The sequence below is a fragment of the Sphaeramia orbicularis genome, chromosome 18, assembly GCF_902148855.1.
Source record: "Sphaeramia orbicularis chromosome 18, fSphaOr1.1, whole genome shotgun sequence".
Classification (NCBI taxonomy): Eukaryota; Metazoa; Chordata; class Actinopteri; order Kurtiformes; family Apogonidae; genus Sphaeramia; species Sphaeramia orbicularis.
In genome coordinates, this window is record NC_043974.1 from 15,739,834 (window position 1) to 15,754,265 (window position 14,432).

The 14,432-nt window shown below is 35.1% G+C and overlaps 1 protein-coding gene across 3 annotated transcripts in view; it reads right to left on the bottom strand.

Moving 5' to 3' along the window:
- Window positions 1-1,259: 1,259 nt before the first annotated feature.
- Window positions 1,260-14,432, bottom strand: part of eml3 (EMAP like 3) — a 132,443-nt gene continuing 119,270 nt past the window's right edge. For all 3 annotated transcript variants that reach the window (XM_030161680.1, XM_030161682.1, XM_030161681.1), the window contains 6 exons: window positions 14,140-14,228; window positions 13,829-13,926; window positions 8,055-8,142; window positions 7,870-7,968; window positions 5,297-5,427; window positions 1,260-2,109 (listed from right to left, as the gene is read on the bottom strand). In XM_030161680.1, the coding sequence (XP_030017540.1) occupies window positions 1,861-2,109; window positions 5,297-5,427; window positions 7,870-7,968; window positions 8,055-8,142; window positions 13,829-13,926; window positions 14,140-14,228 (754 nt within the window). In that variant the 3' untranslated portion in view covers window positions 1,260-1,860. The remainder of the gene's footprint in view (window positions 2,110-5,296; window positions 5,428-7,869; window positions 7,969-8,054; window positions 8,143-13,828; window positions 13,927-14,139; window positions 14,229-14,432) is intronic.

Below are 14,432 nucleotides of genomic sequence, written 5' to 3' on the forward strand. Positions count from 1 at the left end.
GAATGGAATATTATATGTAAATATTCATCAAAGGTGTAGTGCAGTAAAAAGTGCAATAACTCCTCTTCAATATAGTGGTGTTAATAGATCTATAAAGCTGCATAATACAGGGATCTCAAGTAAAGTACAAGAACCTTAAATTTGTCTTTATAGAAGTATATGTTTAAAAACAGTTTCATAATACAAAGTACAGACAATATCTGTAGGTTATAACTGTATTTTAGTGCTTTTCAGGATCCTAAAAGTTGTTTAAAGAGTGGTAGAAGAGTCAAGCAGTCAAGTTGTACATACAGGAGGCATAATCCCCAGAGTACCCCCCCCCCCCCAAAAAAAAAAAAAAAAAAAAACACTTTGGCTATAAATAATATTGTTCTATGGTAATTTGACAACACTGTTACTTTACTTCAGTGCTTCTTCTGTAACTTCACTACATCTCAAAGGCAGATTAGTATTGTGCATTTATTCCACTACATTTAGCAGTTTTAGCTTTTTTTTTTTTTTTTCCAGATTATTAACTCTTTTTCAGCAGCTCCCCTCTTACAAGACACACTTGACCCCTCCTCAATCACACATTTTAATTTCTAAAACTAACTAAAATGTAATAGTGTATACATATGATGTAAAAAGAGCTGAAAGTCACATTTTAAAATTAAAAAAAGTATTTATTATCTCACAAATATGACTTAATATCACATAATTTTGATTAACCATGAAACCATTAAAATTTACATCTCACTTTACTATTTGAGGGTAAACAATGTTGATAAATAATTAACATTGTGACATTATATTTCTGGAAAAATGCTACTATAAAAACTGTAGACCATTTTTCCAATGCTTTGCTAAGTAAATTGACTTGTTACGTATAAATATGAATAAGTAAATATATAGAACACTGAAAACTTAAATTATTTTGGACTTGCATACTTGGTGTGTTGAAGCACATTTGATTATGTATGTATTTTTTGTTTTCAATATAAACTTTTAAGATATTATGGATTTATTGATATAGGGACTTATAGATGATTGGATAAGACAAGAAAAAAAATCCGAATAGGCTTTAATGAATTCACCTGTGTCTGCAGTTTTAAGGTATTTATTTAATGTGACTGTGTAGTGTGTGTAATTTCACCACAGTATGGGGGTCAGAGGAACCAGCAGCTGGTCTGGGACATGGAGCTTCATGTATTTGAACAGTAGACCAGAACACATCCATTCATGAAGCAGCACTGCCCACTAGTGACATTTCACACACAACACACTTTCCAGTCTTCAGTTATTTATTGGGAGCTTGACAGATATAACATCACAGTAACCCCAATACTCTCTTAAATATATAAAACTGTACTAAAAGTAATCATTTTCAAGTGTACTGATCTGTTATTAGAGAAATTAATTAGTTAGAAAAGCTGAGAGTTTATTTCATCAGAACAGTTTGTCACAGTCTGTCTAATGCAAGCGTCCGTATTAGATGAGATGTCAAACACTGGAAATGCTTAAAATAATATTGAAACATACGCCACAATGGAGCACTTTGGTAAACAAAATAAAACAGGAATGTTCACTGAAACCAAACTCTTCGTCACAGGTCATGATGTGAGAATATACACAACCGTACATCCAACAGAACAAGTAATTCAGCGTTACTCTGTTTATCGCACTGTCCGGTTTCGCAAAGATCTGACACAGGTGCATGAGTGTAATGTTAATGTGGATTCCTCTGCGTGGTCTGGGTGAAACTGACGCCGCAGGGGAACCGCGAAGGGCACGCTAAGCCGTCGCCTAAGGGTCACCGTCCGCCGATTCACACGCCTCAAGCAGCTGTGTGGAAACGTTCACTCTTAATAACACGCTGGGCTCTTATGTGGTGGCGGGTTCTGGAGAGCTGGTGGAGGTGGAAGAGGCTGAAGCTGAAGCCGAAGCTGAAGCCGAGGCCAGCCGCTCCCTGCTGTCGCCCACCCCTCCTCCTCCTCCTCCTCCTCCTCCCATAACCTTCCACTGAAGGATGCAGGTGTCCTTGCCGCCCATCGAGAGGAGGTGAGAGTCACTGTGGGTGAAGCAGACGTTGGTGACGTGGCTGCCGTGGCCCTCGTATCTGTGGCTCGGTGCCTGAGGAGAAAAAGTAGGAGGACTTTAAGTGGAACTTCAACCCAGTTTTGAGTCTAACCCCTCCCACTACACAGTTCTAAAAGTTACTGCAAAGTCAGCAAGAGGCTGAGACGGAGGTGAGTGGCTGAGTGTCATACATCAGTGGGTCAAACTCATTTTAGTTCAGGGGCCACATTAGGGTGGTCCAACAATCCTGGTAAAAAAATAAAGTTTCAGATAACCTCAATTAGAACCCTGCATTAGGTTTTGGCATTCAAAAGATGATTTAGGAAAAAAATTGGAAGAAAAAGGAGATGTTTTAGAGGTTGCACAAGTTGCTGGAAGTTTCCTGGAAATTGACTAATTGTTCATTTTCAGCATAGCCGAGCTGACCTGTAAGAGAAGCAGCAGTACGAGCAGAACCAAGGTTTGAGTGATTCATCTACAGGGTGTCCCATAAGTCTCCATACATAGGAATAATAAACGTTTCTTGACATAAACCATTTTTATTTATATAATATGCTCTATATGACTGCCATTTTGTCGGGAACACATTTCAATGCGTGTCCTCCACTGCTGAAGAACTATAAAGAAGAAACATAAAGAAATACATGTTAGAACCATATATGTATGGAATGTATTATGTCTCCTATGTATGGAGACTTATGGGACACCCTGTAGAAATATATGTATGAAGTAAGGCCGCCCACATCTGTGGTACTGGAGTGAAGAACTGGTTGGCCTGGCATTCTGTGACTCCAGTGTGACACCAGAGCAGAAGCAGCTGATGGTTCACAACATGATGGAAAATGAAGGTTCTTTCGGTTCCACTAAAGCGTTGTGATGCCCTTAATCCAGCAGATTATGAAGGGAAGCAGATCAGTGATTTTGTCACCACCAGCACCATGCGTTTCTTTGAAACTCTGGATCTGCCACAAACATTCTTCAGAATTCCTCCAGAAGACTGGGCTGATGATGCAGACTTCCAGAAGGCTGCTAAAATTGTGCATTCCAGAAAAGTTGTCAGTGATGTTGCTGAAAGAGGGGTGGAGCTTATTCAAGACTTCAACTGTAGTCGAACAAAAAATGAAGATCACAAACAGTACTGGCTCCAAGTTGTCAAAGAACACAGGAACATTTTTTGTAATTTCAATAAAGCAACAGTGGTTGCTGGACTTTCTAAGTAACATTTTTATGCGAGTTGTAGTTTGATTTTGAGAATAAAATTACAAATTATCCTAATATGCCTTATTCATTTGGCTAGTTATGTTATAGTATATAGAGCAATCTTCACGTGTCTTGTGCAACCTCTAAATATTAATTAATTTGCATAAATTTGGACCAAAGTAATTTGGCCAGACATGGAACCAAATGCAGGGTTCTAATCCAGAGAATCTGAAAAAAAATTTTTTGGACCACTCTAGGCCACATGTATCCTGGTTCTATCTCCAGCGGGTTGGAACAGTACAATAGCAGCATAATAACCTGTAAATAATGTCAACCCTAGTCATTTTTCTGTTTGGGTTAAAAAAAGTAAAATTACCTTTATAAACTATCCTTGCAAAAAATTAGAAGAATGAGCAAATATGAACAACGTGAGTTTTCTTAAGAAAAATAAGTGCCATTTTAACAAAATTATATCTCAGCTTATCATTTACAAATGTACATTTCAATTTACAGATCACAGTGGATATACAAAAGCACAAACATTCAGTAACAGGCCAACGTTGTTAAAAATCCACATACATTTCTTAAGACATTTCAGGCTGTTTATATACTGATGCCCATGAAGTCGGAACAATTCAGTTTTCAGCCACATTCCTGTATTTATTCTTATTTATTTTATCAGTGTCACCTTTGATCAGGTGCAATGATTCCATACTGAGTCCCAGTTACACTTTATCTACCAAGAATAAATCACATTATCACAATCATTTTATGAGAGGAGGTAAAAAATATCTAATCCACCTTTAGGGCGACAGTGTATTATTGTGAGAGGATAGTTTGAACATGTAATATTTTCATTGTGTAATTTTACTTTTCCACTCTTAAACAAAGAGAAACGTTTGGGGAAAAAAATCACTATAACAATGAATTGAAATAAATGGTAACTAGTGCGTTGACCCATGGGGATCCACAAGTTCTAGATGTGGTAGTTTTTCTGCTGTTGTGTATTTGTACTGTACCGCATTTGTCCAGCAGTCAAGCCAAAGTGTTCTGGGTATAGCAATGTGATTGTAAGGCTGTTGTTTTCCAAAATTACTAATATCTCCAAAAATATTAGTCCTACCAAATTGCCATTTTCGCTAGTCTGTTCCTTGACCAAAAATACAAAAATATGACAAACTGCAGCAATCATCTCTTTCCAGATTTCTTGTGAATCCCGAGACACACCCACACACACACACCCAGAGGCCACTTGGCTTTTATAATATAGATTAGTTCTCAATTAATAGTTCAAAGCTGAAACTTTTTTGACTATTGTGAAATTTCACATCATCAAAATGAAATATTGACTAAGTGGCTTTACAGAGGCCTTATGTATTCAAGTAAACTGTGTGAAATGTATGTAGCCAGTGTGTATATAACCCTCTGCACATGTTAATCCAACAGGTTTTTCCTCTTCATCTCAATAGTCTCTTTTCCATTGACTTGCACATAAAAATCTACCTAATGGAAAAACGACAATTTCACCAAAACTCTCGTTTTTTGATTAAAAGTTTTTGCTCTGGCAAGAGATGGTTTTTCGGGCGCAGTGCATTTGGTATATCACACAAATCTGCAATGGAAAAACCTTTTTCCGCAACTAGAGTCACATGAATAAAAAAAAAAAAAAATGTTGACGGACGTTACAACAAGCAAAGAAGAAGAAGTGTGGACACACCAGGAAACTGAATAATTTTTAAATTTAGTAAGGGATAGAGGGGTATTATATAATAATAATGAATATATCTGTAAATCAACACAATATTTACGTTCGTCACCATGTTTATGGAATGACTTCTTGTGTCATCTTGCGATAATAAATAAACAAATCATCGCATTTGTGATTTAATGGAAAAACCGACATTACGCACTTCTGTTTTTTCGTCATTTAGTAAATATCGGTAAAGTTTTGCGCAGATGTCCAATGGAAAAGCGACTACTGATACAGATCCAGACCAGTATGTTCTGCAGAAAGATGCAGACTGCTGTGTGTGATCCTCACCTTCAGTTTAGGACAGGGGTACTGGAACAGGTGGACTTTACAGAAGTCATCGGCCACGGCCACCACCCGCTCGCTGTGGGAACGACACAGAGCGTTGATGTCTGTTCCGTCTGAGCCCTCCAACCACACACCTGCAACAACACAAACACACAAATGTCATGGAGCTGAACCTACAAAACACTGCCTTTAACAGTAACCAAATCAGGGATCAAACCTGCCTTCACAAGCTGATACAAAGTCATCTGGCACTCTGTAATTGTGTGTGCATATATGTATGTGTGTGTATACTCTGGTACACAAGTGTCAAACATGTGGTCTGTGGGCCAGAACCAGCCCTCCAAAGGTTCCAATCTGGCCAACGGTATGATTGTATAACATGCAAAAATTATACTGAAAACATTAACAGTCAAGGGTGTCGAACTGGTTTTAGTTCAGGGGCCACATTCAGACCAAGTAAAATAATAGCATAATAACCCTTTAACAATAAAATCCGAACAACCGGAAAATTAAGAGCAATTTAACAATATTCTGGCTGTTACTAAATGTGTTGTGCATTTGTAGATCTGGTCTGTAAGTTGTGTTAATAACAAGCTGACACATGATATTGTAGAAATTATTCTTATTTTAGTTCCAAATTCCAAATTTCTAAATTTCAACAATATTATACCTGTTACCAAATGTTTGTGTAACATTGTGTGTAATGCACATATATAAGATGAGATAAGATGAGTCATTATATTAAAAAATTGCACTGATTTTTCTTAAATTTCAGTTCTTTTCTGGTTATACACATCTTTCTTGTGAAAGAATAATTTGTCAATGTAAATATTTTCAGAATGTAATGTTTTTTATTGAGAAAAATTTGGAGTTGTCATTATTTTCAGGTTATTATGCTATTATTTTAATGGTTTGGTCCGTTTGAGGTCAAAATGGGCTGACACCCCTGCTCTGGTATAAATGTGTGTTTTATTTGTCTGTTGAATAAACTGGATTGGACTGTTTTACAGAGTTCCTACAGGTTTCTACAAGTAAAATTTCAGACTTTTTAAGACCTTTTTAAGGCAACTTAAAACAAAATTTAATGCCTATTTCATAGCCATACTGGCAAAAATTCATTACTCCAAGAATTTAGGGAAATGTGTTGATTTATGCCTTGACTCCCATTGTTCTGAATCATTTCTCAGTGCGTGCTGCAAAGTTAGTGATAATTGGTTCCAAATTTCAATATAAATTGTTGGAACGGGTGGAACTGAGTAGAATAAATTTATTTTCTTTGCAGTTTGGACATTTCCCAGACACATTTAAACACAATGTAGCCAATAAGTTTATGGCAACATAACTTAAAACCTAAAATATCAAATTTAATACCTTTTAAAGCACAGGTGTCAAACATGCGGCCCAGGGGCCAAATCCGGCCCGCCAAAGGGTCCAGTCCGGCCCTTGGGATGAATTTGTGAAATGCAAAAATTACACTAAGATAATAACAATCCTTTTAGTTCAGGTTCCACATTCAAAACAATTCAATCTCAAGTGGGTCAGATCAGTAAAATACTATCATAATAACATATAAATAATGACAACTCCAAATGTTTCTCTTTGTAAATGTAAATATTTTCATGTATTTACATTAAAACAAAGTACAATTTAGCAAAAAATGTAAATAACCTGAAATGTCTTAAGAGAAGTAAGTACAATTTTAACAATATTCTGCCTGTTATTAAATGTTTTGTGTATTTGTAGATCCACTATGATCTGTAAGTTCTAATGTACATGTGTAAATGATAAACTGAGGCATAATATTGTTAAAATTACACTTATTTTTTCAGTTTGTTCATGTTATTCACATCTTTTGAAAGGATAGTTTGTAGATGTAAACTTTTTCATAATGTAAATTAACTTTTTTCGCTCTAAAACATAGAGAAAAGTTTGGAGTTGACATTATTTATATATTAGTATGTTATTATTTTACTGGTTCGGCGCACTGCAGATCAAATTTAGCTGAATCTGGCCCGTGAACTAAAATGAGTTTGACACCCCTGTTTTAAAGACTTTTTTAAGGTATTAAATGCAGATTTGTAAATTCAAGACTTTTAAGACTTTTTAAGACCCCTGGTTTTATGTGAGCTGTGATGATTTACAGTCGTGGAAAAAATTATTAGACCATCAAAAGTCATCAAAAACAATGGTTATGCAATCAAGTACTAACTCCTGTGTATCATAAGACTAAAACAGACAGAAAAGAAAACATGGAATGACTGATGTAAGAACTTAAGTGATTTTGGTTATTATCAAGAAAACATGGAAAATGGATAGATATCAGCTCTGAAATTAAACTATTATGAGCTATTTTTGTGGTTATTATTATATTTATCCAAACAAACGTACCTTCAGTTGTACCAGGCGTTAAAATGAATAAGAAATTGAAGAAAACAAGGGGTGGTCTAATAATTTTTTCCGTGAGTGTATGTTAGGGATTAAAGATGGAAATTAGCCTTGGCTGTATATTGGCCCACACTGTGTTTATTAATATGCACTGTCCCTTTAAAAAAAAACAAAAAAACTTCAAACTTCACCCATGACGTGGAAGCCCAGGACGCAGGTATATGAAGCCCATTCTCTGTCTTTGCTCTCGAAGCGATTCCTCAATAGTTTGCATCCTCCTGCGATGTCCCCTGTCAAAATACATTCAGCTTAATTCACCATCAGTATCATAGAGCACAAATCAGATCTCAGTAGAGAAAATGTCATGTTGACTTACAGTAAAGGATCTCATAGTCGCCTGAATTAGACATGATGTACTTCCCATCTTTGGACCAATCCAGATGAGTTATGAAGCTGGAGTGGCCCTGATTGGACAGAAAAGCAGAAAGTGATCATGGAAATACAGAATATTATAGTATATTTGTCAGCTTTTTAAAATAAAACATCATTAATTTCTACAAGTAGTAAGGATTTTTTTCATTTGGTTTACTATGTTTTTATATTGCTGTGCTTCTTTTCACTTGTAAACATATAAAACCTGTAAAACTTATCGTTCGATCTCATTTTGAACCTGAAATTGTTTCCATTTTACAAGAATGATAGTTCTACTGTTGTGTGAGTCTTGTTTCATGTGAGGCAGTTGTTTTAGTTTCTATGCAAATTCCACAGAAAGAAGAAAATATTGAAATGGGATGCACGATATGGCATTTTTAAAACATTTCTTAATTGAATCTGAGTAATGTCTGATCCACATTGGATTATCTAAAAAACTGTTACAAGGATCAGCATCACCAGGGCAATCATTATGTTACACAAGCGAAACATTAACAGTGCTAAAAACAAAATTCTTAGAGTATCATGGCTGCCTGAGGCTATCCTCAACACTGTGGAATGCCTTGGGCTGTATCTGTTGTATTTTTGGCTGCCATGTAATTTTAACCCATAAACACCCAAACATCCATCATCAACCAAAACCATCGACTGATCTAAACTGTTTAATACCTGTTGATCCACTAATCCTATCAATACATGTAAATAATTGGTGTAAAATGCAGTTTATCATCTTTTCATGGTCATCAGATATGACCCATTTGGACGTTCAGAGGCTCCGTAGTTACTGTGGAAACACTGTCATCTTCTACAACAGTGATTCACCAGTAAAACCCATGAAGTTGGATTAATGACAGTGGATGGACACACTGGGTTTATGTTCAGTTAATGATATATTTTATTGAAAAATCACTTTTTCTTCATTTTTTCTGTTTCTGACATAATAACCCTCAAGTTTAATCTGAGCTTTAATGAACATCTACATAATCAAGAGAAATAAATACAAGAAAATACCCGATTTTCACTGAAAAAATGCAAAATACAGGAAATAATGTTAAAATAAATGGTGATAAATCACTTGAGAAAGTTAAATATGAAGAAAAAAATATTTTGGAACTCCCACAAAAGTAACACTGGGTCTTTATGGGTTAATGAGACAAGAGCCGCATTGAAAAAGTGTGAAATTAGAGGAAGCTTTTAAAATACATTAACTATTTTGCATGCATTTCTGTTTTCATATGCCTTGATTCACCAGTAAAACTCATGGAGTTGGATCAATGACAGTGGATGGACACAGTGGGTTTATGTTCAGTTAATGGTATATTTTACTAAAAAAGTCACTTTTTCTTCAGTTTACTCTGTTTTGATATAACAGCATTTGAATTTACTCTGAGTTTTCATGAACATCTAAATAAAATATAGGACATAAAATATAGGAAAATACACAATTTAGAGAGAACAATGTAAAATACAGAGGATAATATTATAATACATGGTGATAAATCAATTAAGAACTGTTAAATAGAGAGAAAAAAATCATCTGGGACCTGACACAACAGTAGCTGTGGGTCTTTATGGGTTAAAAACTATTACAGACTGGACTGTGAGTGCCAACAGTGTCTCAGGTTCAGATACAGGTTTCAAATACGTGAATCTGATGTTTGGAACCACGTGGTTCTGGTGACGCAGGATGGAAGGGAAGATGTAAAAAAGCAAAATGGATGAAATACAGGAAAGTGAGGTCTGTGTGAGGTTAGACGATATTACAGAGAAACGTACCGACATGAAAACACAGCATATGTTGGACATGCTGTTAATGAGGCAAATGACGGCTGTGCAACAAACACTGAACGCCTTGATCATAACATTATGGCAGTTAACATTAAAAGATTAACAAGTGTCTGAGGAATTTAAAATGATCAGTCCACTTACATTGTTAATTTTAGATGTTTAAGGTTGGTGCTGCTGCACTTGGTCATCATTTATTTCTTAACTCTTTAAAACCTGACGTGTCATCACTGACACACCCTGCACATATGCAGTTTGGATGGCTGGAACTCTTTCACTGTTTGTGCAACTGGAAAAATTCCAACAGTTTCTGACACCTGAGAAGTTGTGCTTTATAGGCTTTAATGGGTCATTATGTTAATTTCCCTCACACCTGTACTAGAAGCTGGAGAAGAAGCCAGTTTAGCAGTATTATAACATGCAGTAAGTTGTAAATGATTGCTAGCTTTTGAAAGATCTGGGAAAGAAAGTGCTCTAGAAAAATGGGCTAACGGACTCACTCACAGCATATTTTCTAACCTTTTTATAGTCAAAATAAGAAAAAAAAAGTCTAGGTGGACCATTCTAGGCTAAGAGGTTAAAGCAGGCGTGTCAAACTCATTTTAGTTCAGGGGCCACATTCAGCTAAATTTGATCTGAAATGGGCCGAACCAGTAAAATTATAATATAATAATACATAAATAATGACAACTCCAAACTTCTCTCTATGTTTTAGAGTGGAAAAAGTAAAATTACATGATGAAAACATTTACATCTACAAACTATCCTTTCAAACAATGTGAATAATATGAACAAACTGAAAAAAATGTGTAATTTTAACAATATTCTGCTTCAGTTCATCATTTACACATGTACATTATAACTTACAGATAACAGTGGATCTACAAACACACAAAACATTTAGTAATGGGTGGAATATTATTAAAACTGTACTTAGTTCTGTTAAGACATTTCAGATTGTTCATATTTGTTCAGGTTATTCAGATATTTTTGCAATACTATATTTTGTTTTAGTGTAAATACATGAAAACATTTACGTTTACAAAGAGAAAAATTTGGAGATGTGAGTATTTATACGTTATTGTGACCCGCTTGAGATTGAATTGGTCTGAATGTGGAACCTGAACTAGAATGATTGTTAATATTTTTGTGTAATTTTTGCATTTCACAAATTCATCCCAAGGGCCGGACTGGACCCTTTGGCGGGTTGGATTTGGCCCCCGGGCCGCATACTTGACACCTGTGGGTTAAAGGGTTAATAAAAAAGTACAGAAAGTTTATACACACCGGTGATGTGTAAAGTAATGTTTCCATGGTGTGAAAAGTCAGAGGAGATATTATAGTTTTACAGTAATAAGCTTCTTTTATAGTGATTTAAAAACAAAGAGAACACCATGTATCCATGGATCTGCTAAACTGAACAATCAGGCCATAAATACGTATTGTAAAGGTTGTTTGACTTTTACTTCACAGTCTGAGATATTTGCATTTCCATAACAATGTGTGTATAGCAACATAACAATGTACCAACATACAGTATGTGTAATAACCACCACTAGAGCAGTTCAAAGTAAATGGACCTGATTATAATTATAAAACTGAGGATCAGACTTAGAGACCAATGACTGTATGATTATAATAGTTAGTTTATAAAAAACATCTGCTGATAGAGATCAGTTTGGACAGACTGATCATTAAAACCAGTCTTTTTCATATAGTCGCGGAAAAAATTATTAGACCACCAAAAGCCATTAAGAATTTAAGGAAATGTATTGATTTAAGTTTATCAACGTAAATATTTTCAGAATGTAATGTTTTTTATTGTACAAAAACAGAGAAAAACTTGGAGTTGTCATTATTTACAGGTTATTATGCTATTATTTTAATGGTTTGGTCTGTTTGAGATTGAATTTTATCGAAGTTTATACTTATTCCTACTCCTTTTCAATCATGCAATATTCAGACTTGTATGTGCTGAAGATAGATTATGTCCATTTAAATGTTGTATTTTGTTTTGTTTTATTTTTTTTCTTCGATTGTTAGAAATAAATAAATAAATCAAAAATCAAATCAAATCGAAATGGGCTGACACCCCTGCTCTGGTATAAATGTGTGTTTTATTTGTCTGTTGAATAAACTGGATTGTACTGTTTCACAGGGTTCCTACAGGTTTCTACAAGTAAAATTTCAGACTTTTTAAGACCTTTTTAAGGCAGCTTAAAACAAAATTTAATGTCTATTTCACAGCCTATTTCACAGCCATACTGGCAAAAATTCATTGCTCTTAGAATTTAGGAAAATGTATTGATTTATGCCATGACTCCCATTGTTCTGAATCATTTCTCAGTGCGGGCTGCAAAGTTAGTGATAATTGGTTCCAAATTTCAATATAAATTGTTGGAACAGGTGGAACCGATTCGACTAAAGTTACTTTATTCGCAGCTTGGACATTTCCCTGACAGACTTAAACACAATACAGCCAACAAGTTTATGGCAACATAACTTAAGACCTAACATATCAAATTTAATACCTTTTAAAGACTTTTTTAAGGTATTAAATGCAGATTTGTAAATTCAAGACTTTTAAGACTTTTTAAGACCCCCTGATTTTATGTGAGCTGTGATGATTTACAGTTGCGGAAAAAACTATTAGACCATCAAAAGTCATCAAAAACAATGGTTATGCAATTAAGTACTAACTCCTGTGTGAATCATGTGACTAAAACAGACACAAAAGAAAACATGGAATGACTAAAAGCACTGTTTTTGTCAGTACAATGCCATAGATATTGATGTAAAAACTTAAGTGATTTTGGTTATTATCAAAAAAAATATGGAAAATGGCTAGATATCAGCTCTGAAATTAAACTCTTATGGGCTATTTTTGTTGTTATCATTATATTTGTCCAAACAAATGTACCTTCAGTTGTACCAGGCATTAAAATGAACAAGAAATTGAAGAAAACAAGGGTGGTCTAATAATTTTTCCACGACTGTATGTGCTGCTTTTGTATGTTTTGATTATATGTGCTGTCTCTGTATGATTGTACTGACGTTTCACTGTTGTCTCTTATCTTTATTGATTTATCTTGTCTCTTAGCTAACTTAACTCTCTCTTTTTAATTAATGTGCTGTAATATATTGTTTGTTTAGGGTGTCTATTGTCATCAGGCTGGGGACTAGAGCAGGATACTAGCCATGTTAGCTAAAGCTGCCTTTTTTACTATTATTGACACAGTTAATTAATTGGGATTGTCCACGACATAATAAACTAATAAACTAAACTCATCTAAACTAATTAATCAATAGAAATATTGACCAAAGGGGCTATTTTCATCTGTTTTCTTTGATCAGATGTTAAGTCAAAAAAGGTGGCAAATAATCCAAAACATTAATAAACCAGTGTGTGCGTGTGTGTGTGTAAATGCAATATAGTCGAAGAGGTGTCATTAACAACTCTAGTAGAAAATAAATTAATAAAAACTGACCACAGCGTAAAGCATCAGGAGGCAGGTACAGCTACGTTCAATGTTCACATATTTGTTTTTTTTCTTACAGTAGGTGTTTATTTCTTTCTTCTTCTACAATATGGGTCTTACTTTAAGTTTTTGGCATGATGGCTAGATATCAGCTCTGAAATTCAACTCTTATGAACTATTTTTGTTGTTATCATTATATTTGTCCAAAGTAATGTAACTTTAGTTGTACCAGACATTAAAATGAACAAGAAATTGAAGAAAACCAGGTGGTCTAATAATTATTTCCCTGAGTGTATATCTTTATAATTTACAAACCTGTGTGTATTTATTGTATATCTCGTTTCAGATACTAAACTAAGCAACAAATAATTACAAAAGATGTATATTTAACCACTAACAGACACACTACGAATACATCTGCTCATGGATTTAACATTAAAACAGTCTCACTCACGTTACATCTCCCAAAGCGGGTGTAGCGTCGCCCACTTTCTGTCACACTGTAGATATAGATAAAGTTGTCATGAGATCCAACAGCTAAAAAGCTGCCATCTGCAAACACAAGAGGCCATTCACAGTTAAAGGTCATTTTCACTATTTCTTTCACTTCAGATCCATTTTTGCGAAATGAAGCTAAATGCCACCCGTCTCTTGTTTCCCCCCTCGTTCCTTTTCATTTGCAAAAGTATTTTAAAAAGTCAGATGGGTTTTCAGCAGAATCCTGACAAGAGTTTTTAGACAATAAGATGTTGGCAATGGACTAACCTGGGGAGTATCTCATGACAGACAGCTGCTCGTTGCCATCTGTGGACTCAGAGATGACCTCTCTGGTGAACAGGTCAAGGACCAGCCACCTGTTGGAGATAAGAGGGTGGATAAGAGGGGTCGCTTCTATTCAACAGCTGAGGAGACACAGATTCATCTAGAGCAGTGTCCAAGATGTGGCCCATGGACCAAACCCGGCCCACCAAAGAGCCCATGAGATGCATTTGTGAAATAAAAAAATTACACTGAAGACATTAAAGGGGTCACATTTTGCTAAACCCACTTTTATTAGT